The sequence below is a fragment of the Podarcis erhardii genome (genome assembly GCF_964252035.2).
Source record: "Podarcis erhardii genome assembly, chromosome: 9".
Taxonomy (NCBI): domain Eukaryota; kingdom Metazoa; phylum Chordata; class Lepidosauria; order Squamata; family Lacertidae; genus Podarcis; species Podarcis erhardii.
In genome coordinates, this window is record NC_138512.1 from 29,589,514 (window position 1) to 29,616,939 (window position 27,426).

Below are 27,426 nucleotides of genomic sequence, written 5' to 3' on the forward strand. Positions count from 1 at the left end.
ACATTTCCCCTTACTTTTTAGGAGGGAAAAAGTGAGTCTTATAGAGCAATAAATACAGTATATTACACTTACACACGACTCCCCTCGTCAATCAAGAGGAAAACGCATTTGACAAGAGTTGAGTTAGGCAGAAATCATTAGGAGGTCGCTGAAGGGGTAACGGACTGAGTGGGAAGCAAGAAAGTGGCGTGCGCGCTTTCCCAGGAAGATGCCCAGCCCAGGTCGCCTTCCTCCCCTTGGGGCAGAGGGAACAAAAAACGTAACCTGGGCTCCCTCAGAGTTGCCAGGCGGAGCTGGGGGGGGGGTGTTGACATCCGTCGGCCCTGCGCAGGCGCACCCCGCGCCTCCCCGCTCCCGTCCACTGGGGGACGCCGCTGCTTCCCTCGTCCTGCCCCGGCTTGCGCCGCGCGCTCGGCCCCGCGCCCCGGGCTCGCGCTTACCCAGGCACTTGATTCGGAAGCCCGCGGGGGGCTTGAGGGACCTGCGCATCCAGCCCTCGCGCAGCGCCTCCAGGTGCTCCTCCTTGCCCTGGATCAGCAGCACCTGCTCGTCGATCCAGCCCAGGAAGAAAGTCTCGGCCACCGCCGCCGTCACCTTCTTGTTCCAGAAATGCTGCATGTTCTCCTGCTTGAAGTCGGCGAAGATCTCGTAGCCGATGTGGTGGCGACCCAGAGCGTCGCTGCCCGGCGGCGGAGGCGGCGGCGCTCCTTCCCCTTGCTGCTGCTGCAGCCGCCGCCGCCGCCGCTTGCCCTCACCTTCCCCGTCGTCGTCGTCGTCCTCCGCCTCCCCGCCGACCTCCTGCAGCTCCTCTCGGTGCCTGGCCGGCCGCGAGGCAGCCTCTTCCCCGCCGCAGGGACTCAGGACGATGGCCAAGGAGTGCGGGGCGATTTGCAAGAACTTCTCCATCCGGCGAGGCATCGCGGCGTCGGAGCGCCGAAGAAGCAGCAGTCGAAGCAGCCGCCGCTTGGCCGGGAGCGCCGGGCACGGCACGGCACTGCGCGCAGCGCTGGCAGCCTGGCGCGGTTCCCAGCTCCGCCAGGACGGACCGCCCCCCGCCGGCCCAAGCGGCAGGTTCCGCGTCTCCCCGCCTTCTCCCCGCTCGCTGCACGTGGACGCCTGGCCCGCCTCCCGGGCGACCCTCAGCGGCGGCGGCGCCGCCCTCTCCCTGCGCCGCGGGCTCCCTCGCAGACCAGCTGCGCCAGCTCCCAGCTCCTTTCCCGCGTTTGCCTCAGGTTATAAAGCCGCGGTTCAGGGACTTGCGCCCTACTTTGCAAAGCAACAAAAAAAGTTTTAAGGGCGGCACACAGCACCATACAACACTCGAGGAAATTATTAAACTACTTTCGCCCGCCCTCAGTTCAGGGTTGCCACCCACAGGGCCCCGCTGTGTATTTTAGCTATGGAAAACTGGGTCAGGGAACTTAATTCACCGCCTCGAACTTGGGGACTGTTTAGTCCTGTCATGCAGCTCTTGAAAAGCGCGCGCGCGCGCTGTGAGGAATTGAGAGCCCTGATCCATTGCTAGAGAGCAAGAGAGTGGAAGCGTTCTCTCCCTCCTCCCAGTCGCACCCCAGTTCAACAAGTCACCCGGGTCATTGTAAATTCCTTTAAAACTTCAAAAGATTAAATCAAACCTATGGAACCTACTCACAATTTACATGTCACTTGAAATAAGCAAGATACCGTAAAAGATGATGGTTGTGTACCTTTTTTTAAAAAATTCTTACATAACATTCTCTTACAAAGTGTAAGATAAACGATGACAACTGTATAATCGGTGCACTACGATATGTAATGTGCGCGTGCGCGCACACACACACACACACATATATATATATATCACATTTTTTAAAAAAACATTCTTTTCTTACTACCTGAATAGCAAACTTGGCAACAGCTCCTCCACTATTATTACTGGTCATGTTGTGACCAGAGATAGTATTTAAAAAATTCTGAATTGACAGCTATTTAAATACTGAGGGAGTATTTTAATTATTATATATCTCGCCATGGGCATAATTTAACCAATGCAGTATTATCTTCAAGCATCATTTATTACATTGGAGAGCCGGCATATATTGAATTTAATTGTTGCTATCTAAATAAGACAAAGTGTTTTAATTTTTCTGATTCATGAAATTTACATTTTTATCACTTTAGAAACATGTTACCTATCTCAAACTTTAGGTTCTGAAAGGTACAAACTTTAAGGGTTGGATGGGTTTTTAAAACACACAGCAGCTTAAAATGTTTAAAATACAAAAAGCCCAGTAAAATCTAACACCCAAATAGTTTTACCAAAATCCACCAAACCAAATCAGAGAAAAGGGGTTAAAAAGGAACAGTATCCCAATACCATGCCCAGTGCACAACACTTCATCCTAGATTTATTTTAAAAATGCAAAATAATGGCATGGTGAAAGCATTTTGTTTCTGTTATAAGGTTGTGTTTTACTTTCTATTATCTGTTACAGATCTGATGTGTATAAGAGTCCATTCTTCCCAGTGGACTTCAGGGAAAACTACTATCTGTAAAACAAAACTCTAAATACTGACTGACTTATTTGTGGTTAAATAGGAATGTAGGAGACAAAACTCAAAAAGAAATAACTGTACTACCAAAAGTAAAGTTACAGTTAACATTAATACCCTTGATAGCACCAGGCTATGGTTGATAAAGGCCCTAGGCACCATGATAACTGTTTTAACAAAAGCTTTAAAAAGTATATTGTAAATTATACTCTAGTGTCCTTTCTTCAGTGCTTCCCTAGAAAATGGACTTGTTAGGGAGTCCATGTTCTCTTGTAATCTCTTCCAGCTGCAGGTATTAACTGCAGCTATAATTTCAGGGTATCACAGAATTCTCTGGATTGTGGCCATGTTCCACATTAATAACACTGCCATGAAAGCTGCAATCATATAACTTCTTCCTTCTCTGCTTTGTGCCATTCCCTGTATTCGACTGGATCTAGCAACAGATAAACAAAATACCCTTGATGACTACTCTTACTTGTTGAAACTAGCCTAAATTAATTTAAGCATGTATGTGGGAAGGAAAATGTTGAGAACAAGGCAAATGAAGAGATAATTGTAGGTAATTTGTCTAAAGGTTTTCTGGCTGGGGATAGTATTTCACGCACACGTGGGCAGCGAGGCATACTCTTAGAACAGAACCTGATCAAGCCAGTACGTATAAATCTTTTTTAGTTGACACTATATTGTGCCATATACTGAAAATAACAAACTGCCCATGAATTAGCCGGAACAAGTAGAACTTCTGGGTTGTTTTGTTTTTCCTGCAGCTTCTAAACAGATAGTAGGCCAAGCCCAAACAATACCCAACTGTCTTTAATTTATTCTTTTAACTGCTACCACCATGCAAAGAGCTTAAGGTCAGTGGGAGACATAAAGGAAAAATAAAGTTTCATGCTAAATGAAACATATCCCTGACGTCAAACCACCACAGTATTAATTTTTATGTATTTCTTTAGGTTTACAAACCCCTTAATTGCAAGTCTCAAAATGGTGTATCAGTAAGACACAGCTAAAATTAACAAAATGATTCCACACAAACACACAAAATTATATTATTACTGAGGATTAGATTCCTCATTTGTACTGTTACAAAGATAATTAGCTGACATCACAACTCAGCATTGACTGAAGCTATTCCAGTGTGATTTTCCTATAGATTGGGTGGCTCCCAAGAATTAGGATTATAACGGCAGCCAAAATACCTCCTTTCCCCACACACATATATAATTACTCTTTTTTTTTTACACTCAAACAAAAAGGCAACTGCAGCAGTAGTCTATTTCCTTCTCATTGTTTTCTTCATTTTAAAAATGCAAATGTAAACACTTACTGAGGTAGGTGTAAGCTTAAATAAAGTGTTTTGTGCCTCTGTAGTCTATAAGGGTTGCCAGCACTTTCAGAATGTGGGTACTGGTATGAAAATAAACATCAGGATCCAGATCTTTTGCCAGCTGAATGAAAGAGTAAGACGGATAATAAGCAACTGCTAGCCATCTATTTATAGAGTTTCCTTGCCAGATCCATAACCTGACCGGAATCACCTGGTGCTGTAGTAAACCCCTATTGCAGCAGTGGGGAATGTCTGTTCAGTGGCTTGCAAGTGCTAATAACCAGCTGATCATTGGGGCTTGCAAAGCACAGTGCATGGTGCTTTGCAAGCCCCAGTGAAAAGCTGATTGCTGGGGCTCCCATGCTCAGAGGTACAAAAGATGGGTCACCTGGCGTAATTATGACAGGTGAATAATAGGTGGATGGCCTGGCTAACCTGTCAAACATGGCCTGTGAGTAAGATGCAGCCCACTACCCAGATACAGTTCCCCACCTCATCCTTATTGGGTCACATCCAAACAAACTTAAGAGTTCAGCACTGCAGCTACTCCCCTCTTTAAAAAATAGTAATAAATAATGTTTTTGATTTTGAGGGCCTAGTCATTTTCCCAAGACATGGGTAGGAAGTGTATGAAGCTTCTGGGGTTACTTGGTTTCGATTAATTCTGAAGTGGGAAATAACCACCAGCTGTTACTTTGCTGTAAATATCAGCTGACCCTGATAATTTTGGGCTTGCACAAGTGGGGACATACCTTTGCTGGTGGCAAAGAAGGGATGGGGGCCCTTTTGGCCCATTGATTGACGTATAACTGGTCCTAGTGCTTTCTCTCTCCCCTGTAACTCAGCAATTATGTCCAATTGCTGAGCAAGCCATAGAGACACAACACTGAGAAAAACTTACACTGTAGATCAGTGGTTCCCAATTGTTGGTCCATGGAAGTCGGGGTATCCGCATAACCCACCCATGACACCATTCACATAACAAAAACGACTATAGAGATACAAAAAATTTCAAAAGTAGGGGGTCCATGGCTTGGCTTTTGAAAAACAGGGCATCTGCAGTACTTAGCTAATTAGGAACCACTGCTGCAGATTTAGATCCTTTGAATGGCTTGCTATTTATGTTATATTGAATCATTAGAAACAAATGAAAATAGGAAGAGCAAAACAGCTTTTAATATTGCAATGACAAAATGTACCAGTGATTTGTGATGGGTCATATGTACATCTAACAGAAATAAAAAGGATTTATACAAATACTTTTTTTGTGTGGTTTTTTTTTGCACAGAGTAAACATTTAAGATGTAATGTGCAAAGTTACAAATTTTAAAAATGTTGCATTTAATGCATAGTTTACAAAGGGATGGAATGTAGAAACAAGTAAAACCAAAATACACTACCAGCGGGTGGTGCTGGTTGTTGTTTTTGGCGGGTCTTCACTTGTGTTTATATAATAACCTTTTAGTAAGAGAAGACAGACGGCTCCGTTGTACAATAGCCTACGGGTCTGGACACACCCTACAACACTCAGCCATCACAATGACAAGATCAATAAAGAAAAGTGCTATTATAACCTTGACTTAAAATGGAAAGGAAACCACTAACCTATATTAAAACGATATGCCATCAGCACAATGTATTTTTTTTCATTCTCTTCTTCAATAGCTATTATTTTAGGTATATGTATGGATTTTAAACTATTTGCCACAAGATTGTTCATGCTTAAGGTTTCTGAAGGCCATAATTCCTTAGTGACTACAAGCATGAAAAGTTTTTAATCCCCCCACTAGATGTTTGGAAATTCTTCTAGTAAAGATTCCAGGACTCCCCCCCCCCCCCCCGGTTGCTGTTGCTTTTTTTATGTATCAGGAATGTTCTTAAGGGGCAAGCACTTCATGTTAGATCTTTCTCTTCCTTTTGCAAAATAACTATTAAAAACTCTTTCTCTCTCCCCCCCCCCTTGCTTACCGGGTGACCTAGCACCCCCTGCTGTGCAGTGCCAATGAGACCACAGCCATCCAACATTTTAATTTGCCCACAGACACATTTATGTCATGGGCCTGTGATCCTGGTCTTTTAAATACTGAAGAACACCCCAGTTCTTTATTTCCCAAACCTGCTTTGTGTTTTTGCATGAATTGTTCATTAAGAAAAAAGAAACACGAGTAACAAAAGAGATTGTAAACTTCTTGGAGGAGAGACCAATAAAAAAAATTCCAACACAGGGAAGGAAAATGGAGGGAAGGGTAAGCAGGGCAAGAATGTGTGTTCAGTTTGGTTCCGCATAAACTTAGATTCAATAAGGGTTAAAGATTAAGGGGTTGTGCCAAAGGTTTAACTAAGAAGGTGGCTTTAGAAGGAAGACAGCATTCATGCAACACAATGTGCTCTGAAATGGCGATCCAGCATGGTGGTGCAGCAACACTCCCCTGACCTCACAGTGGAGTCGGTGCCACGCAATGGGAGGGAGGGGGAGGCAGCAGTGAAGTTGGCGTGGTGCAAATGCATTGGCAGGAGCACTAGATAGGTTCTCCTTCCCAGTAAATAGCAGAACCTCAGCTGGTAGGTGGTCAGGCCACCCCAGCGTGCCATCCATTACTGCATATGGGTGGAAAGAGGAGCACAGTTTAGAGGAGACCTGTAGATGGCCGAGGGTGGTGAAGCTGAAGGAACAAAGGGCACAGATGGGGGATGGTGAAGGGATAAGAATGCTTTGAAGGTAAAGATGAGTTTGCTGGAGAGAAGCAACATGACCTGGTGATGCTCTAAATAAGGAAAACAAAGGAGATCCAAGGTAAAGCCATGGTTACATGCCTAGTCAAGAGGGTGGATGGTGGCAAAGAAGGAAAAAAGGCCCAGAAGGAGAGTTGCCCAAGTAGAAACCAAGTTTGTAATGGCGATGAATGAAACATCTAAGCTGAAATATCAGACAGAAAGTTGGAGGGGTTGGATGCAGTTGTGGAATAAAGAAGTAGAGATGGATGATCTCACTGAAAGCCACAAGATTTGATGAGGTCACTCAGGTACATAAATGGAGCAGCAGATGACCAAATACAAATTCCTGAGAGACACCAGCAAATTTCCTGTGGAAATTTTGAATGAGGGATTAGGCAAGTAGGGGGGAAACCAACAGAGGACAGAGAGGGATAAACCTAACACACATAAGCAAACAGCAGATATACTCAGTGGCATGAGAGAAGTAATAGACGAGGACAGAAGATCTGAAATAGGGAGAGTTCTTTTGAAGAGTACAAGTTAATTGGAGTACAAAATGTAGAATTCAGATTGTAAGGATTGGAGAGGAGCTGAAGAAAATTGAGACAGCAGTAATCTAGGATGAGTAACCTGGCGTCCTCCAGCTGTTTTGGACTAAGTTTCCCTTCGTTCAGTCATCACTTAAGAGTGCATGCATTAAACGTAAGATGAATTTACTTATATTCCTTTCTTTGAAAGGGAGCCATTTTAGAGAGATTTTAAATATGCTTTTTTAAAAAAGGATTTGTGGTCAGGAAAATGTTGCTTCCAAGCATCCCAGCTGGGGAAAATTATTTCACAGATAATTGACTGTTTTCAAAGCATTCAGGAAGATCATTATCAACATTCTCTGGTATTCATTAGGTATGTTATTTCTCCTCTGCTTGTGGGCTACCAAGCACACACCTCTGTTCCCGTCTCCTGGTTGTAGTTGAAGTACAAAGCCAGAAAATATGCTCAGGTATTTATTTTCCATAGCCAGAAAACATGTTAAGGTATTTAATGTATTTCCTTTGTTGTTTATGCAATCAAGCATACTGAAAGCCTTCAAACAATAGAAGAGACTGGGGGTTCTTGAACAAGTAGATACAGTGGTACCTCGGGTTAAGTACTTAATTCGTTCCGGAGGTCTGTTCTTAACCTGAAACTGTTCTTAACCCGAAGCACCACTTTAGCTAATAGGGCCTCCTGCTACCGCCACACCGCCGGAGCACAATTTCTGTTCTCTGGGTTAGCGGAGTCTGTAACCTGAAGCGTATGTAACCTGAAGCATATGTAACCCGAGGTACCACTGTAACCATTTTTTTCTTGTCAAGTTCCATGACTCTTTGACAGGGTCACGTACAGGCTTCATGTTGATGGCAAAAAGGGGATCTTATACTGTTAATGCAAATGAAAAATCATGAGGACTTAATATATCTTCTACCCGTATGGTCTATGTTTACTTACATTGGTTGTAAAATCCACCAGGGTGCACTTTATACAGCGTCTGTGGGCAGATTTTTTCCATCCTTCAGGCCTTATGAAAGGCAAGCCAGCTTTTTAAGGGCTCGAGGTGGCATTTATAATGCTGCTAATACTATGTGAAGAAAAGCAATGTTGGATTGGTGGACTAGAAAAGCTGCCCCTCTTAGGAATGGCTTAAAGATGCTCACCCAGTGATAGACCGCATATAATCAACTTGTATTTTAACCAAACACCAGAATTTTGAAGAAAATAAATGTGCTTGTGAAAGTCTTAAATTTAAAATTTCAAAGCAGCAAAAAAAAAAAAAAAGAAAGAAAAGAAAAACGCAAAAAAAAAAAATTCAGCCTCAACTCAGTATTGTTATGCCTCGGATGTTGCAGCTCAACTTATGCAATGGTTAGTAAGCATAAGATTTCAAGAGCAGCTTTAAGATCAAGCTGGCTGATCTTGCAGCAATAACTGGTCCGTTTACTTTTAAAGCTTGTATATCCCATCTCAGTTGCACAACATACTTCTTCAGGATCAACACTGCTTTGTTATAATTACAGTGGTGCCTCGCAAGACGAAATTAATCCGTTCCGTGAGGCTCTTCGTATAGCGGTTTTTTTGTCTTGCGAAGCAAGCCCATTGACAGCTTAGCGGATTAGGGCTATTAGCGGTTTAGCGGCTTTTAGCGGATCAGCTGATAAGCGGCTTAGCGGCTTAGGAAAAGGGGAGGGAGGAAGGGGAAAACCCCGCAAGAACTTGCAAGACATTTCGTCTTGCGAAGCAAGCCCATAGGGAAATTCGTTTTGTGAAGCGCCTCCAAAACGGAAAACCCTTTCGTCTAGCGGGTTTTCCGTCTTGCGAGGCGTTCGTCTTGCAGGGCACCACTGTATTTTATTTCCACAATTTGTTCTTTTCTGGTTTAAAGCAACTCTGATTTATTCATATTTTCATCAAAATGAGGATCACTGCATTCATGAGGCTAGAGGAAGTTAGTCACATATTTTCTCTTCTCTCTTGTCCCTCAGTATAGTTATGTCATTATTTATTTATTTATTTATTTATTTATTTATTTATTTATTTATTTATTTATTTATTTATTTATTTATTTATTTATTTATTTATTTAAAAAGACATTTGGTTCATTTCCAGATAGCTGCTTACCCAGTCAGCTGGCCACAATAGTAGCACTGAGGCAGATCTTGCCATGGTGTTAGATTCCTTTAGAAGGGTGATCAAGACATACCTACTTCCACTAGGTGTTTGAAAGTGAGGAAGTATACTTTTTGACATTGGGTTGCTCATCAATGCTACCATATGGGTGACCCTTTTATTAGTACAAAGCCAGTACAATAATGCCAAATGCTACTTTGGAAACCTCCAAAGTAGGTTACAGGTGTAAACCTGCTTCGGATGACATTTATGCCATTTAAAAATATTATCTCCTAAACCTATATCATACCATAAAGACACTATTCGTCTCATAAATTGCTGTAAAAATTCAGGATAGCACTACTTGGTGCTTAGATCGCACTTCAAGCATTCTGAAGTGCATTGCCTATGTTATGCCAGCAATTGTCAACAGAGATGGAAATTAAGCCAGTTGTTATCCTCATATTGCAGATGAAGGGATTGAAGCTGAGAAAAAAGCAGCGTGCTTAAGGCAACCTAGCAAGTTCATGGCTGAGGAGATATTTGAACGGGGAAATTTCCAGCACACATTGTTAGCTCACATTATACCCTGGGCTCTGATCTTCCTTTAGATCCAAAAGGAGACACACTATGAGATCCAAAAGCCAAAGCTTAAATTAATTTATTGAACAATGAAAAAAAATCACGAAACACTTTTATTTACATGATTTACTGTGACCGGCTCACATGAACATTGATAGGATGAATTTCTGTTAACTAATTGACATTCTGCATGGAGAGTTAACCCTGATAGAGATTGACTGGATAAAAGTCTGAAGACTGGATGATATTGCTGCAGTGTAATGACCTTTTCCCACAAAATGGCTTCCAGTTAGCAACTAGAGTTTACAGTAGAAAGCATTTTTAAGCCAGTCCATGGGAGCAGACCTGGCTCTGAACTGCTAAAATTAAGCATATGGCTTCAGACATGAGCCAAATGTTTCAGCTTCTCCCAAAAGGCCTACCATAGCAATAGGATAGTTTTGCAAGGGTGGCCAAGCATTTAAGATGCATTTGGCTCCTTGATAACAAAATCCAGCCATAGCATTTTGTAGTATTGTGGTATTTAGGGTTTCTCTTCTCCCATAGTAAATTATTGTCAAAGGATGCTGAAGAGCTGCTTGAAAAAGCCAAGGGTTGTTCAGTGGCAAAGTTGCTATTAGGAACTATCAGCTTCTCAATACTGCTATCATTGCCTCTTCATGAGAAAGGCCCCCAAAACAGCTTCCCAGTGGTTTGCACAGCACTACTAATAGCCAGCAACTCTCAATTATCACCAGATGCAAGCACAAAATGACACTTATTCATGGAATACTTCAAATTATCAATCATGCATCAAGTAGCTAGTGCCTAAGAAGACAATAAGCATATGAAGTGAATCCTGTTCCTTACTCGAAACATAGAAGGGCACAAAAAGGAGGTTCTAAAAGCAAGTGAGACTTAAATGCTATAGAAATCAAGGGCCAGTGGTGGAATCAGTTATTATAGCAAACACCACAGGCATTGCACCTCAAAGACTGGCTACTGAAGGCAGAATAAATTTTCTTCTTCTTTTTAGCCAAGTTAACGTCATTCATATTGCCAAAATATTCCATATACATAATAAATAGCACTTCCGTTTCAGCGAAGTCCAAGGAAAAACCCGCACACTTAGAAAAACCCGCACACGCAAAATTAGAACACTGACTTTCCCCCATATATTATTTGTTCGAATCAAGTCCATAAAGAGACTTAATTAAGACTTTAAGCAGTTGTTTTGGCTCCTAAGTTTTTCATTTGTAGATGGAGCAAAATTAGTTTGGAAAAAGCAGAGTTCTATAAAGTATGTGCAAAACTCTCCCCCTTAAGTGCATGAATCCACAGTTACGCAGCAGCAATAGAAGCATCATCTGGTTGACGGCCCTGTGGCTTTAGAAGGAAGAGAGAACAGATTTAATATTTAAGTTTAATCTACAAGTATACAGCAGTACAGTACAAATCTACATACCAATATTGGTTTCTTGTCTTTTAGAATTCACTCAGCCCCAAACTGTAAATCCATTGTACTGCAATTCATGGCACAGACTAATATTACTTAGAAGCAGCTGCAGCTAGAGTGGCATCCTCCTCCTAGCAGCTACGTTGGGATTTATTGGGGTGGTGTTGGAACAAGCCAGTGGCGAGGTTCAGGTTCAGGCGAGGTTCAGGTTCAAGTTTATTCTTCACCACCAAACCAGAGCTTCGCTGACCTCACCGCCTCCTTGCCCCATCCTCATCCTAACAAACCCGGTACCCCCAGCCCTCTTCACGTGCAACTGCAGCTTAGAAACTCTGTATATTTATTGTAGAGAAAGTTGCCTAGGGTTCCACTCTTAAAAATATTTAATTGGAGGCACGTCCCATTGAGATTAGTGAGCGCTGAAGGATTGTTAAAACAAACACTGTTAGGCGTTGGCTACAAGGAAGCAATGAAGTTCAGGCTATAATGGTGAAGAGCATTACATTCATTCACTGGTGGAAATAATGTAAGAGTGATTTTTCATATTTTCTTGTGTGTCGGATCACTTCTAATCCAAACAAAAAGGAGTTTGGATATGTGTTAGTTACAGCAGAGACACAAGCAGAAGAAGGCAATAATTAGATGCCAACTGCACTTTGAGCATCCTTCTCTTTTTTCGGATTTCCATCAGCAAGCTGCTCCACTAATAAAAAAATGTTTATCTAATGTCTCTCATTCTGTGGGACTAACAATACTGCATTTTTTTTACTCTTAAAGAAGATAAATACATGCCACTTAATTAGAAACTTTACAGCATGAGCAAGATAACTCCTATCATTCTTTCAGATTTGTAAAATTCCACCTAGTTTTCAAAAACATTAGTAGCAATAGCTTAGAATGAATTTTAAACTGACGTCACTGGCTCCAACAGTCTCTATAGATACAATGCACAAAAGTATAACTTGCAAAATGACAATTCATTAGCATTTAAGACGACAATTTTATCACATCTAAGCAACTACAACACTTATAATGGCAAGTATCTTTAACATTCTTTCAGTGCTGAGAGATTATTAAGTCTAACATAATCCAGGACTCAATTTATTCAACTTTTTTCCTTTAGAGCAGAAAGGGGATGAAATGTATCCCTTAAGGAAGCCCCCCACCCTCTTTTAGGAAGAGAAACTAATATTGCCATGTATGAGAGTATGGGCAAGAAGAAAGTGCAGCTCAAGATGCTACACATGCTTAGAGCTTCTTTCCCAGAGGCAGCAGGCTTATGTCTCTAGCTGGCAAAAAGTGTAGGTGGTGCATCTCAATAGTATATTGATTGTCAGAATGTATGGGAAACACCCATCCTTTTTGGCTGTAATGCAAATCAAGTAGAATGAAGAGCTATGACAGGGGAGGGGATTAGGTTTTTTTTTTTTACAATGTAGTTCACAAAAGGCACATCACATTTTTTCCAACAATTTCACTAACACTGCCTGGACATGTCTCTTTCTAGCCACCAGCGTAACAGTAACATAATGAGTATGAATATTTCAATTAACGTAGACCAATTCTTGCTATGAAAAAAAGGGCTTGGGAGAAACGACTCATTAATCAACTTCATAGTACAGTGGTACCTCTAGATACGAACAGGATCCGTTCCGGAGCCCCGTTAGCATCTAGAAGCAAACGTAACTAGCGACAGCACGTCTGCACACGCACACGTTGCTTTTCGCCGCTTCTGCGCATGATGTCATTTTGAGCATCTGAGCATGCGCAAGTGGCGAAACCCGAAAGTAATGCACTCCGTTACTTCCGGGTTGCCGCGGAGCGCAACTCAAACGCGCTCAACCCGAGGCGCATTCAACCCGAGGTATGACTGTACCTAATAATTCCACTATCATATGAATACTTTTAACAAATGCCAAAGAAGCCATTGGTGCTTTGTCTTCATATTAGACTCTTTTCAATTCCAGTTATTTCCAAGTTTGATTTAGCATCATGGTAATTCATAACCTAAAGAGATATTTACTCTATCTTGAAACTATTTCAACTAAGCATCTTACAAAGTACTGAAATATAATACGAAATAGCAGCTATTGTTTGCCTAATTTTAATTTGGATCACAGAATACAGGCAGAAGCTTTAGTACATTTTACAGACTGAACAGATACTCTGGTTCTCTCATAAAATGATGTAAGCTAGTCTTAACAGGAAATATTTCCTCAGAATCCCAATTAAATTATTGCAAAATGCAGTCAACAAGAGCCTTCTAATTGACTCTACTCCTAATTATAGATTTGCTTCTTACATTTTGCAATTTCTGGGTAGATGCTATGCCAACTTGAAAAGTCTAGCCTAATATTCAACTGTCTTTAAGTATGACACATGTACTGAAAGAGCTCTAAACAGCACAGGTGTCATTATTATATCTTACCTTTACAAATATGTGTGTTGGTATAAATCTTCTAAGCAGCTGGTTGGTGAAATTTGGAAACCGTAGCAGGTTGATATTAAGTGATGGCAGCTGTTGATATCCAGCCATGAGAGGATAGAAGTTGTATAACATTTCCTGTTCGGTACCAGGAAGGATTCGCAATCTTATCTAAAAATACAGTTCAAAGTCTGTAATCAGTCTTTTTTTGGATTACGATCTCCATCTAGGCTTCTTATTTTATTTAAACGTTTGTTAATCATTAGTATGTTCTTTTTATTCCCACTCAATTTCTCAACCCCCTCGCTCTTTCAGCTTTAACCTTGTAATTTCAACCCTTCTGACCAGCACTTGCAAAGGCTCAAGTATATCTTGTGAATGTTACAAGTTGTCTGTTTCTTAAATGGCAGCTGCTGAAGTCACAACCGTATCAGAGTTCCCCATGGAAAAGGTAAAGGACCCCTGGATGGTTAAGTCCAGTCAAAGGTGACTATGGGGTGTGGCGTTCATCTCGCTTTAGGCCAAGGGAACCAATGTTTGTCCACAGTCAGCTGTCCAGGTCATGTGGCCAGCATGACTAAACCGCTTCTGGCGCAATGGAACGCCGTGATGATTGCCAGAGCACACAAAACACTGTACCTTCCTGCCGCAAAAGTACCTATTATCTACTTGCACTGGGATGCTTTCAAACTGCTAGGTTGACAGAAACTTGGACAGAGCAACAGGAGTTCACCCTGTCACACAGATTCGAACTGCTGATCTTCCGATTGGCAAGCCCATGTAATGAATGGGAGCATACAGTTTAAGGTAATAAACCATACAATTTCTTACCACCATCAATATTTTCTTTCTCTACCCTCTCTCTACTTTAGTTTCTCTCTCAATTATAGATAAATGCAAAGTTCCCCCAGGTACCTAGATATCTGTATATACAAACTTAATATTTCAGATTTATGTAAAAAGTTATTCTTCCCTCAAACAAGGATATCTTGTGGTTTTTATTCCCCAGTTTTTCCACCTCTAAGTTTTGCAAACAGACACAATATTCAGAACACTATTGGACATGTTTAGGACAACTTTATCCTATGTGTGACTCAGATAATAGCTTGAAGGTGTGCAAGAGGCTGTAAGAAAATATTTCTTTTAAGTTTGGAGTCTAAGCCATACCTGCTTAAGGCCAGAAAACATGAAGGCTTCACTGGGTTCCACTAACACTTCCACATCTTGAACAATATTGGTCTTATTTTGCAGGTGATATTTTACAGGTAAGGATTCTCTGACTCGACCAAATGAGGGCAAATCTTTGAAAAGGAAGTGTAACAGAAGTTACATGTATTTCAGCAAAAATAGCATTTATTGTTTCTTTCTGAAATTTGCAAGTATATATTAACACTATTTAGGGTTATATCCTCAGAAACCAAGAAGATTAAAAATGTACTAAACACAGGAGTAACCATGAAAACATTGTAGCTTCACGTAGGACTGACGAAAATACCAGTCTCTTTTTAGACACTGTTAAGTTGCTGAAGTGCTGCAAGGCAAATTCCATCTGTCAGCAGTAAGTGAAAAGGGAAGGTTGTGCATTACAGTCTGGATTTTAAAAAAATGGAACTAGAATAGCTTATTTCAGTCTTTTGCTTTTATGAAAATTCACATCTGTAACAAACGAATGGAGCATCACTTCTTTCCCCAGAAACATACAAAATGATGGAACAACTTAGCAAAGAAACTTTTATTTATCACATTTTATATCCTGCCTTTGAAATGGCAAAGAGAGGTTGCTTGAATTAGGGTGAGATGCGCCATATCACCAGTAGCTTCATGGCCTAGCAAAGATTTGAACCCAGGATGTTCAGCCTGTCACACTCATTGGACAGGTTTGGGAGTCGGTCTGCTTTTGTATGTTTCTGGGGAAAGAAGTGATGTTCAAGAAATGGTGTGTCTTCTCATGGAAGTTTTATGAAGATGGAAACAGGTGACAAACAGAATTTGCATCTATCAATTGTGTGAACTGTGATCTTTTTTTGCCTCTTATATTTTAGAAACTGGAGCGAGCTGTGGCAGCACAAAGGATTGGATCTAAACTTAGTCATACTTAGAGCAGACCTACTGAAATCAATAGGACTTATGACTAACTTAAATTGCATTGATTTTAGTGGATCTAATCCAAGTATGACAAAGTGGACCCAACCCAGTCCTTAACATTTAATGGGGAAATGACTTTGTCCACAAACTATGTTAGTAAGCAACACTTTTGCAACACACCAGAATCTAATTTTGCACTGCGGTAAGAGTTTGAGAGCATCTGAGGTCAACTATGACTTTATGCATAAATTTACATTACCTGCGTTAACATGGAGTGGGATACTTTCTGCAATAACGTGGGGGAGTGTGATCACAGTATTAACAACAGGTATGCTCTTCTCAGCTGTGCGCCTTTAAAAGAAAACAGATAAATATTTTAACACTACAAAAAAATCAGCAGTAAACGACTTCTTAATTTTCAGTTTAAAAGATAAGAGGAAAGAGTTACAAGAAAATCAAATTATTAGAGGCAAGGGATATAGGATCTAGGTGACAAAAACAGATTTGCACAATTCAGTGCTTTGCATAATAAGTCGAGATAAGTATTGTGAAGAATGATAAAGGTTATAAAACATTAAACCAAAATACAGTAAGGGCAGATGGTTAGGGGAACAGAAAAGCACAGGGACCTTGTTTTTCAGCTTTTCATTTTGCCAACAGCTCTTTCTACTCAATGCAGATTCTTTTTGCTTGTTTTAGGTTTTTTTTAGGTTGTTGCAATACCTAGATATGAACTTAGAATATACAATGGCCATAAATTTTAGGGATGAGTAAAATACATAAAATAAATTTTGCAGAAAGATCTATGTTCCGGAATTTGATAAAATACTACAGTGGTACCTTGGTTCTCGAACTTAATCTGTTCTGACTCCCGAAACCATTCAAAAACCAAGGCATGGCTTCCGATTGGCTGCAGGAGCTTCCTGCACTCAACTGGTAGCCGCATCGGACATTTGGTTTCCCAAAAATGTTTGGAAACCACAACACTTACTTCCGGGTTTGCGGCGTTCAGGAGCCAATTTGTTCGACAACTAAGCCGTTTGAGAACCAGTACAGTGGTGCCTCGCAAGACAAAATTAATCCGTTCCGTGAGGCTCTTCGTATAGCGGTTTTTTCGTCTTGCGAAGCAAGCCCATTGACAGCTTAGCGGATTAGCGCTATTAGCGGTTTAGCGGCTTTTAGCGGATCAGTTGATAAGCGGCTTATCAGCGGATCAGCTGATAAGCGGCTTAGGGCTTAGGAAAAGGGGGAAAAAAGGGAAAAAACCCCGCAGGAACTCACAAGACATTTTCGTCTTGTGAAGCAAGCCCATAGGGAAATTCGTTTTGTGAAGCGCCTCCAAAACGGAAAACCCTTTCGTCTAGCGGGTTTTCCGTCTTGCGAGGCGTTCGTCTTGCAGGGCACCACTGTATTTGGATTCTGCCTAAAACTACAGCCTAGCTAGAATCCATAACCCCACCTCTGCTACATGAAGCCTCTAAAGTGTTGGGTCTGAAGGTTTGCACCGTGGGCTCCTCACCACACTAGCAGAAGCATTTATGGCCACCTGGCGTTATGGGTACAGATTCAGCACATAAGCATATGAGGCGTATATGCAGGCTTTGGTCTGCATGCTGTTAGTTACTCACACACAGGACTACACAGGTTGGGCAATGAGAAGAGCCCCATTCATGACAGGCAGGCCAAAGCCTTTGCAGAGGCCTCAAGGCACCAGGTGGGTCCCCAGAAGCCCGGCAAAACCTGATGAAGAGTTTTCCAAGCCCCCATCCCAGGTAAATTACAAAGTAGAGTCCACAATGTAAACTTAAGACTCCAGACAAAATTCTGCCTTGGGCAACATTCACTCCAAGCTCTTCTTTTCAGCAATATATTATGAAAGCTGTTCCTACTGCATTCTGCTAAAGAACTGGTTCCCTGAATGCTTTGTTTGTTTCACTAAGGAGCTGATAATGAAAAAACAAGCTCCTTGGCTGGGAGTGTGCCTTGAATAGTCAGAGAAATGCTGATCTGCCTCATCTGAACTCTCTAGATTCATGTGTTCAAAATTTGTGTGAATGGGTTTCTTCAGCAGCCCTCTGCCTGGGGTATCTGTGTGAATGTTTTTCCACAGTCTATTTCACCCCCGCTATTTTAAAGGACTACTGTTGGATCTGGCTAAAAGATACAATATTAGATAGCCAAGGCTTCTCTCGGTTATGCCCAAATTGTATGCCAGAAGGCTTGAACTGTGATAATGCTTATTGATATTCATCAATAAGGAAGAAATATACAGTGGTACCTCAGGTTACATACACTTCAGGTTACAGACTCCACTAACCCAGAAATAATACCTCAGGTTAAGAACTTTGCTTCAGGATGAGAACAGAAATTATGCTCTAGCGGCGCGACAGCAGTGGGAGGCCCCATTAGCTAAAGTGATGTTTCAGGTTAAGAACAGTTTCAGGTTAAGAACGGACCTCTGGAACGAATTAAGTACTTAACCCAAGGTATCACTGTACAAGACTAACCTATGGGATATTTGAAGAGGTAGATGGGAATATTTACCTTTTCCAGGAAATTACATAACTTCCAGTAGCCACTCCACTTTGACCAGTAGGAAGTGATGGACAACGAAGGCAAAAACATTCACTAGCACTTTCACCTGTCTGTAAAACAACTATCAGAAAAGTCAGGTTCAGTCTAAAGTTTCTCAGATACAGAAATCATTATGAATGTTTTATATGACCATACTCTATATTTACATACAAGTGTAGCAAACATTATCATATGAAGACTATAAAGAACACAAGCATATGCACAGTACAGAACACTGTTTCACTTTTTCCTGTTCCCCAGCAAAAAGCAGAGGAACCAAATCACATAAAGACAGAAGGAGCAGTCATTTAATGACAAAAGATAGGATTAAAGGTAAAGGGACCCCTGACCATTAGGTCCAGTTGTGACCGACTCTGGGGTTGCGGCGCTCATCTCGCTTTATTGGCCGAGGGAGTCGGCGTACAGCTTCCGGGTCATGTGGCCAGCATGACTAAGCTGCTTCTGGCGAACCAGAGCAGCGCATGGAAACGCCGTTTACCTTCCCGCCAGAGCGGTACCTATTTATCTACTTGCACTTTGGCGTGCTTTCGAACTGCTAGGTTGGCAGCAGCAGGGACCGAGCAACGGGTGCTCACCCCGTCGTGGGGATTCGAACCGCCAACCTTCTGATTGGCAAATCCTAGGCTCTGTGGTTTAACCCACAGCGCCACCCGCGTCCCTTAAAGATAGGATTATATGTTATCAAATATTTCCAGAGTCAAACAGGACTTGGTGGGCCTTCACCATCTCTGCCAAATTACTTTATTGTAAAAGTTCAGACATTTCACTGTGTAGCAACTATGACAAAATGTTGATTGTGGTGGAGGAAATGCAGAAAGAGTACATTTGCAAGGGAGTCAAATTAATCTCCAGGTTTTGCTTTTTGAGAAAAGCTTACTAATTCTATGCAATATAAGTCAAAATAATCCTATTTAAATAAAATAAAAACACATACTGTATGCCTGGCGTAATGCAGTAACAATCAATGGGTTTCTTCCCAAACAACATCCCAGAAGGGTGCTTAAGAATACACAGGAAGGTTCTCACCATTCTCCACGTAAGATTCTAAATGATCCACAGGCATCATGGAAGGAGAAAGCTGCAGCTGGCTGGTTACAATAGTGAGGGCCCAAGGAGAAGCACTGAGGATGTCTGTCATCAACAAAAATGGGATGTCCAAAAATACTTTATCTAAATGCTCAAACTGGCAGGAAGAGAAACAAAAGGTGGGTCATTTTATTGTTCATACTGTCTGTCCAGGCAACGTTTTCAATCAGTTTTTAGTAACGTACCTTAGCTGAGACGAACTTAACAGCTACCTCAAATGGAAATACTGTCTCCACAGTAACTGTTTCATCCTGCATAAAAAAAACCCCTAAATCATCTTCCAGTTTCAATTTTCATGGGCCAACATCCAAAAAGTAGCAAAAGCTTTATCATTCCTCTGCAACTCACGCACACAGTAACTCCTCCATCTACTCTAAAAAACCTCCTCCTATATCAGAGAAGGAAAAATTTCCAAATATAGCTTGATCTTATCCATACTCAGGGTGTGGGTGTGTGGAAAGTGGTACTGACCAGTACACATAACCACCACCTTTCTTTTCATTAACCCTGGAAGCCATCATGTGCTAGCACCAATGACACATTTATCAAGATAATGAGTACCAGCATCTTATTTTTTACCAAAAAAAGAGGCATGGTCAATACTAGTAACTACTGTCTCAAATTAGTTGCATTCTTAAAACACACATTATTAAAACCAATTATAGTATTTCATCCCAATTATGCTCAGGTCTGAACAAGTCATCACTCACTAAGCTGAACTCATGCACGGCAGCTGACTAGCGGCTCAATACACTTCCTGGTTTCGCTGCCTGCCAGAATGCAAAAGTTGAGGGACACATGCGGCTACATTCAACTTAGCTGATTACAAGGTGTGCAGACTAGCGCTAGATGGATATAAACATTCTCTTGAGTCGAAGGAGACTGTTGCATGTTGAGGACCTGGGTGTTCACCATCCTAGCTATTTCCTGACACCTCTTAAGTTTGCCTTCTTTCAGTTATAGAACGGTACACCCATTCTTCCTCTGAACATCTTGTCAGAGGAATGACTACTTTTATCACTGATAGCCAAGCTTGTCAAAGTGGATAATGAAGAAACGTCTCTCTTAATATGCATTTCTGGTTGACCACATTATAAACAAGCCACCCAATTTATTGTTATTTATATATTATATTATAAACATATTCCATTTCCTGATACTGTTTATACATTTATAATGTCCTACTTCATTTCAATTTATTGATGCTGTAATAAAAACAACAGAAACAAACAAAAAAAAAGAATTAAAAAGATTACATTTGTCGAACCACCCATGCATAATAGATTCCAATAGAACTTATGCATATAGTCTGCATGCTTAGGAAACCCTAGACTTTAGCTAGTCATGCACACAAGGATACACTTGGAGAATCTAAGAAAAAACCAACTGCCAACCAGTCCAACATACCCTGTGACATTTGCAGATAATCTCTTTTCCCTCAATGGTCACACTCACTAGGTAGGAAACATATACAAGAAACATCCTAGCGCCAACTGTTCCACAGTGAATATATAAGGTCTTCTCCAGCTTTACAACAATCAGGGAGAGAAAGAGGGAGGGAGAGAGAAAAAGTGAGTAGACAAAACAAATACCAAAGACCTCTAAGTACAATATGCAGAAGTCTTATTTTAAAACATCACATCCAAAATCATTTCTAGGACTATCTCAACTATGTATGCATATGAAACCATTTTGTGTTCCTAGGTTGCTTCGTGTTTTACTTTGGAAAAACAAGTGGTTGTGGTTTGAACTATGTGCAAATATCATTCTTGAGCAAATTCTGAATTCTGAAACAGTTTCCCTCCTTACTGTCCCACATGTATCGTGGCACAGATCCAAAGAAATATCATAATCCTGAACTTCTATTGGAGTGAAAAGGGAATTGAACTGTAATCAATCTTCTTTGGATTGGGGCCTGTATCTCAGAGGTACTCATGTGCAACATAATTCCATCACTGCTTTTTAATACTTGTTACACTGATAAAGTAAGGGACATATTTACCTTTTCACCTGGTTGCAAGTCTCCTACAGGGATATCAGTAAGTAAAGCAGGATAGGAATCATCACACATTTCTGTTCCATTTAGAGTCACATGAGTTTTTTGAGTCAGGTTTGCATCTTGGCCTAAAATAAGGGGGTAGTAGATTGTCATATTTGTTAGGTTTACAATAGCAACAACTAGGAAAGATTTTAAGTTACTTGTATTACGAAACTGCAGTCAATGTGAACTTTACGCAGCACTGATCTCATGCAAAGTTAAGTTCTTCAGAACCACATTGGCCCAGTTCACATAAAATATTGTCATGGAGCTGATTTGTGAACCTTGAGCTTGACCATCCTGTTGCAAACCCACCTCCCAGCAAGACTACAAGGAGGATGGAAACTTCTGCTTCCATTTTAGATTAATCCTATTTTAGCATTACATCTGAATCCTAAACTGTGGTTAAGATTAACAATTGTTTGCTGAAAGCTTCTTAAGTTACACTTTGAAGTCAGCTTGCTGAAAAAGACCTGTGTCTGGTTGTCTTCCAGCACCAATCCAAATTGTCTATAGCAATTTATTTGTCATAACAGAACAGGAGAAGGGAGTGATTTAATCCTTTCCATAATAAGTCCATCACTCTCTACAGGAAATGTGAGCAAGTACCACGGCACGTAACAAATACCTGGTTTTAAGCCTGCTGTGAGCTTTACATCTTTGGCAACAGTCTTCTCGTGTGACTGAATTGTCACAACCAAACAGTACATTTCGTTTGTCAGGGCAGGAGGTTCGTGACTTAGCTGTACAGAAATGTTTGGCACTCTGGAAATGACCCTTTAATAAAAACAAGAGAAAGATCAACTGCCTGCTACCTCTCAACATTCTTATGTCCTGGTCTTATCCGCTCCTCTAGCTGCTGCAGCACAAGCCTCTGCTTGCACCACAGCAGCAGCATTCTATGCAAGGCAAACAGTTGACTTTTGTTCCACATGCCTTTCAAATCCCCTCATATCTTCTCTTCTCGCCACATACTTCTGCAATGTCACAAATGTGCACTAATGCTACTATTAGCTGCCCAGCATAACACATACTCAGGCACTTCTCTATACTATTTTCATTTCCACCATTTCCATTTTACAAATGGGAAGAAGAGAGGGAAACTCAGCATTTTTCTAGTTTATACACACACACACACACACACACACGGGATGCGGGTGGTGCTGTGGGTTAAACCACAGAACCTAGGACTTGCTGGTCAGAAGGTCAGCAGTTCGAATCCCCCCAACGGGGTGAGCTCCCGTTGCTCGGTCCCTGCTCCTGCCCACCTAGCAGTTCGAAAGCATGTCAAAGTGCAAGTAGATAAATAGGTACCACTCCGGCGGGAAGGTAAACAGTGTTTCCGTGCGCTGCTCTGGTTCACCAGAAGCAGCTTAGTCATGCTGGCCACATGACCCGGAAGCTGTACGCCGGCTCCCTCGGCCAATAAAGCAGATGAGCGCCGCAACCCCAGAGTCGGCCACGACTGGACCTAATGGTCAGGGGTCCCTTTACCTTTACCTTTCTCTCTCTCTCTCTCTCTCTCTCTCTCTCTCTCTCTCCCTCTAAGACACCAGACCATTCTATGTATCCATTAAACATTTGCCATTGCACATGCCGATTCCCACTTACATGGTGCTCGTCTGAACTGCAAGGCTATCCCAATGAACCTCATTATCTGGAAGTTTAGGTCGCCTTTTGAAGGAACGAGCTGCAAGCAATGCTTCTTGAGAAGAAGCAGCATCTCCCCCTCCTCCATGCCAGTTCAAAATCAAACACCGGCCGTTCTCACCACCCAGAATCAAATCCACTGATGTGATCTGGAAGAGAGACAAATACCACTGGGACTTTTCCACTCCAGTCCATGTAACATATGCCATGACACATACAACATTCACCCAGAACCATACTAATATAAAATTCACATTACCGGTGCCACCTCCTTCTCTATGAAATTATGCTGGGGCAAATCAATATTCTGAACTGTCTGTGCGTAAATCAGCCTGCCCCTTTGGACATAAAAATCTCCAGCATCAGAATTTTCCTATTATGTGTGGCTCTATTTTCAATATATGCCACCTTTACTGGAAACTTTGTTCAGAAGTCAATTCAAAAGGACTTGTCCCACTACAATCTATATGTGCACAGGATTGTGATCTTAGGATTCCTAGGTTTTCTAGAAAATACTTCAACTCTGCCATGTCCCCTTTCTACTAATGGTGCAATTTTGGCCTTCTGAATAATGCAATGCCCTGCAGAGTCCCATCTGGTGCAGTGCTGCAGCACAGCTCAAAATGTCCTACTAGTGCAAAGGCCTTGGGCATCTAATTCTATCTCCTGTTTGTCAAAACAGTACTCCCTTGGATTAGTCTGCTGGCGTTAACAAACTACTGAATTATAATCAACCTGTCACTGAGCTTTTTAATGTATTGTTTTGAATATCAGTTAAGGGCTTACCTCAATCTTCTTTCCCACATCCTCAGTTTTTGCCACAAATTTGAAAGTGAACTTCTTTGTCTTACCAGGGATAAGACACAATGTCCCCTGGCTGGGTGGTTCCATGTCACTTTTTTGATAGGCTTCTTCCACCACACAATATTGGTTGTATTCCTATAGCCAAAAAAAAAAAATAAAAAAATAATAATTGGTGGGCAGGTTTTCAAAAACAGCACCACTACAAGAGTAGAATAATGTACCAAATCTCATTTGCTGGGATTACTGTTTTGCCCCCCAACCCTTTTAGAGCTAAATAAAAGTTACACATACTTTGCACTTCATGTCAAAGCAGCAACAGAAAATACTCACAGATGTATACAGTCGTACCTTGGAAGTCAAACGGAATCTGTTCTGGAAGTATGTTCAACTTCCAAAATGTTTGAAAACCAAAGCACAGCTTCTGATTGGCTGCAGGAAGCTCCTGCAGCCAATCGGAAGCCGTGGAAGCTGCATCGGACGTTCGGCTTCTAAAAATAGTTCGCTAACTGGAACACTCACTTTCGGGTTTGCGGCATTCAGGAGCCAAAATGTTCGAGAACTAAGCTGTTCAAAAACGAAGGTACGACTGTATGTTGAAAAAGAACCATCAATTGCATTTTGAAGATATTTAAAATAAGAAAAGTTCAAGGAAAGATTTGTAATTTATACAGCAATCTAGGTACAGTGGTACCTCGGGTTACATACGCTTCAGGTTACAGACGCTTCAGGTTACAGATTCCGCTAACCCAGAAATAGTACCTCAGGTTAAGAACTTTGCTTTGGGATGAGAACAGAAATCGTGCTCCAGCGGCACGGCAGCAGCAGGAGGCCCCATTAGCTAAAGTGGTACCTCAGGTTAAGAACAGTTTCAGGTAAGAAAGTACCTCCGGAATGAATTAAGTACTTGACCCAAGGTACCACTGTACTAGAGGGTAAATCCCAGTGAACTCAATGGGGCTTGCTTCCAAGTACAGACAAACAGGATTGCACTGCAAGTTGTTTAACTGGTTTCTTGGGATAGCCAACACGGTGCCCTCCTGATATTGTTGGAACCACCATTAAATCAGGTCTGTACTTACAAGGATCACTACCTATACAGAAATAAATTTGCAGATTCTAAAAAAGAAAAAAAAATAAGTGGAAAGGGAAGTACTGATATTTTGTAGTACAGTGGTGCCTCGCAAGACGAAATTAATTCGTTCCGCAAGTTTTTTCTTCTTGCGAGTTTTTCATCTTGCGAAGCACGGTTTCCCATAGGAATGCATTGAAAATCAATTAATGCGTTCCTATGGAGACCGCTTGCCAGGCTGGCGGTGCGGAGAAGGGCTTTTCTCCCCACCGCAAGCCTTCAGGACAGGTACCGGAACAGAGGGGAAGGCGCGCAGCGCTTCTCCTCTGTTCCTGGGGCTTGCGGTGGGAGGAGGGTTTTTCCTCCCCACGCCAACATTCAGAACAGCATTCTGAAAGTTGGCGGTGGGAAGGAAAACCCTCCTCCCACCGCAAGTCTTCAGTACAGCCATCCCAAGGCTGGCGGCGGGAGGTGGTCTCTCCGCCCCACCGCCAGCCTCCGGAGCAGCCTTCCGAAGGCTGCCGGTGGGGTGGAGAGACCTCCTCCCGCCGCCAGCCTTCAGAGCAGCCTTCCGAAGGCTGCCGGTGGGGCAGAGAGACCTCCTCCCGCCGCCAGCCTTGGGATGGCTGCTCCGAAGGCTGGCGGCGGGAGGAGGTCTCTCCGCCCCACCGCCAGCCTTCGGAGCAGCCATCCCAAGGCTGGCGGCGGGAGGAGGTCTCTCCGCCCCACCGCCAGCCTTCGGAGCAGCCATCCCAAGGCTGGCGGCGGGAGGAGGTCTCTCCGCCCCACCGCCAGCCTTCGGAGCAGCCATCCCAAGGCTGGCGGCGGGAGGAGGGCTCTCCGCCCCACCGCCAGCCTTCGGAGGAGGTCCGAGGACAGTGGGGAAGACGCGCTGCGCTTCCCCGCTGTCCCGGAGATTTCCCTATGGGCTTTCGTCTTGCGAAGGAAGCCCATAGGGAAATTCGTTTTGCGAAGCGCCTCCAAAACGGAAAACCCTTTCGTCTAGCGGGTTTTTCGTCTTGCGAGGCGTTCGTCTTGCGGGGCACCACTGTATTAAAATGGTTAGCAGAAGGCAAATCTTATCCACTGCCCATCAAGAAGGTATTAACCTTCCTCAAAAGCAATGCAAGGTTTGTTGTTTTTTTAAATTACCTGATTATTGAAGCTAACACACAGCTTAGAAAACCGGATAGGATGTGGGCAATCAGCTTTCAAGCATATGTCAAACTGAACTGGTGTATCAACATGAAAACTTGGAGCAAGAAACTTGGCTTTGCACTGCACTAGAGTTTGGAGCAAAAAAAGACAAGAAACACAGTAATAAGTATGACTGTCATATTTCACAGAAGACCAATGGTAGTTCAGTTAAGTGGGGTCGTCTTCTCTTTCTTGCCCTAGCTAAAGACATGGAACACTTGAAGTGAGATTCTCTAGCTGCAATCCAGGCAGATATGCAGTAGGCAGAGCAGCTTCTGATTTTCTATTGCGTTCACTTATCTTCAATATGTACAAGATGTATCATAATATATCTATTATATATTAGGGTGTGCACAGAAAAAATAGAATATGCTTCAGCTCAGCCCAACATCATGTTTCACCATGAATTCAAAGTGGAGGTTCACACCACCATATTTCCCAAAGCATTGGATAGATTCTCCCTTGACTACAATAGGAAAATGTATTTAACTTAAGTTTCTTTTTGACAGCACTGGATTAAATTTACAGGAATATTAATCATTCTGATGAGATGAAGCCTACAAAAGTTTTGACAAGGTGCAAGTTTTTTGTGTGTGCTATGCATCTGTGTGATTTCAAAAAATGATTTGATGCCGTTCCCTGTGGCAACTGGAATGAACGTGACATACCACACAAACATTTTGCAGTTGAAATTTTTACCCGAGATCTAAAGTGTATATGCTAAACTTTTTAGTGAAGATTTCTGCATAAATATATCAATGCACTGTATCAAGTCCCTACTTCTAAATCTAGTAAAATCTGTAAACTATAAAAAATAAAACTTTCAGAAATGAAATATGGATGTTTACAGAACTGAAGTGTGCACTTTCATTTTCCCAACAGGTGCACAAAACGTGACTTTTTTATTTTCAATAGCTTTGATACATACCAAATGGAATAAAGTCTTGCACTTCTATTGTAAAGATATTACTTCCTGCCAGAGAAACGCGGTCAGTCCACAACTTCTGGGCAGCTTTCACAGAAGCAGTATCACATTCAGGTTCTGGATCTGGAGTCTCATTCTGAATCCAAAACAAGAATATCAGTTCTATATGAAAAACATTTTACATTTTTGGAGCTTGTCTCAGAGAAGTTGGATTCTACCTACTGACCATGAGAACTTTGATCAGATTCTTTTCTATCCGAGATTTTTGATCTTCTTTCAAAGTAGACGCTGATGGAAAATACAAAAACAAAT

At 42.0% G+C, this 27,426-nt stretch overlaps 2 protein-coding genes and 1 long non-coding RNA gene across 9 annotated transcripts in view; all 3 read right to left on the minus strand.

Annotated features, from left to right (window-relative positions):
- The window catches only part of STOX2 (storkhead box 2), a 128,125-nt gene extending 127,139 nt beyond the window's left edge, over positions 1-986 (minus strand). For all 4 annotated transcript variants that reach the window (XR_014160032.1, XR_014160033.1, XR_014160034.1 and 1 more), the window contains exon 1: positions 441-986. Coding sequence is in view for 1 of the 4 variants with exons in the window: in XM_081875689.1 (XP_081731815.1) it covers positions 441-918 (478 nt within the window). In the remaining 3 variants the exon portion in view is untranslated. The remainder of the gene's footprint in view (positions 1-440) is intronic.
- TRAPPC11 (trafficking protein particle complex subunit 11) overlaps positions 1-27,426 on the minus strand; it is a 78,428-nt gene that overhangs the window by 35,141 nt on the left and 15,861 nt on the right. For 2 of the 4 annotated variants that reach the window (XR_014160027.1, XM_081875638.1), the window contains exons 16-29: positions 27,341-27,402; positions 27,118-27,250; positions 26,145-26,275; positions 23,906-24,058; positions 23,081-23,268; positions 22,098-22,246; positions 21,434-21,555; positions 20,839-20,958; positions 19,617-19,682; positions 19,372-19,528; positions 18,295-18,406; positions 16,010-16,101; positions 14,833-14,966; positions 13,669-13,836 (exon numbers count right to left, since the gene is read on the minus strand). Coding sequence is in view for 3 of the 4 variants with exons in the window: in XM_081875638.1 (XP_081731764.1) it covers positions 13,669-13,836; positions 14,833-14,966; positions 16,010-16,101; positions 18,295-18,406; positions 19,372-19,528; positions 19,617-19,682; positions 20,839-20,958; positions 21,434-21,555; positions 22,098-22,246; positions 23,081-23,268; positions 23,906-24,058; positions 26,145-26,275; positions 27,118-27,250; positions 27,341-27,402 (1,787 nt within the window). In the remaining variant the exon portion in view is untranslated. Of the gene's footprint in view, positions 1-9,866; positions 11,171-13,668; positions 13,837-14,832; positions 14,967-15,014; positions 15,573-16,009; positions 16,102-18,294; positions 18,407-19,371; positions 19,529-19,616; positions 19,683-20,838; positions 20,959-21,433; positions 21,556-22,097; positions 22,247-23,080; positions 23,269-23,905; positions 24,059-26,144; positions 26,276-27,117; positions 27,251-27,340; positions 27,403-27,426 lie in introns of those variants that run through there. The other 2 variants (XM_081875637.1, XM_081875639.1) reach the window with 2 other exon arrangements.
- On the minus strand, positions 2,697-7,702 carry LOC309349752. Its single transcript, XR_014160167.1, has 2 exons — positions 3,866-7,702; positions 2,697-2,968 (listed from the first exon to the last, which is right to left on the minus strand). It is a non-coding gene; the product is annotated as an uncharacterized lncRNA (long non-coding RNA).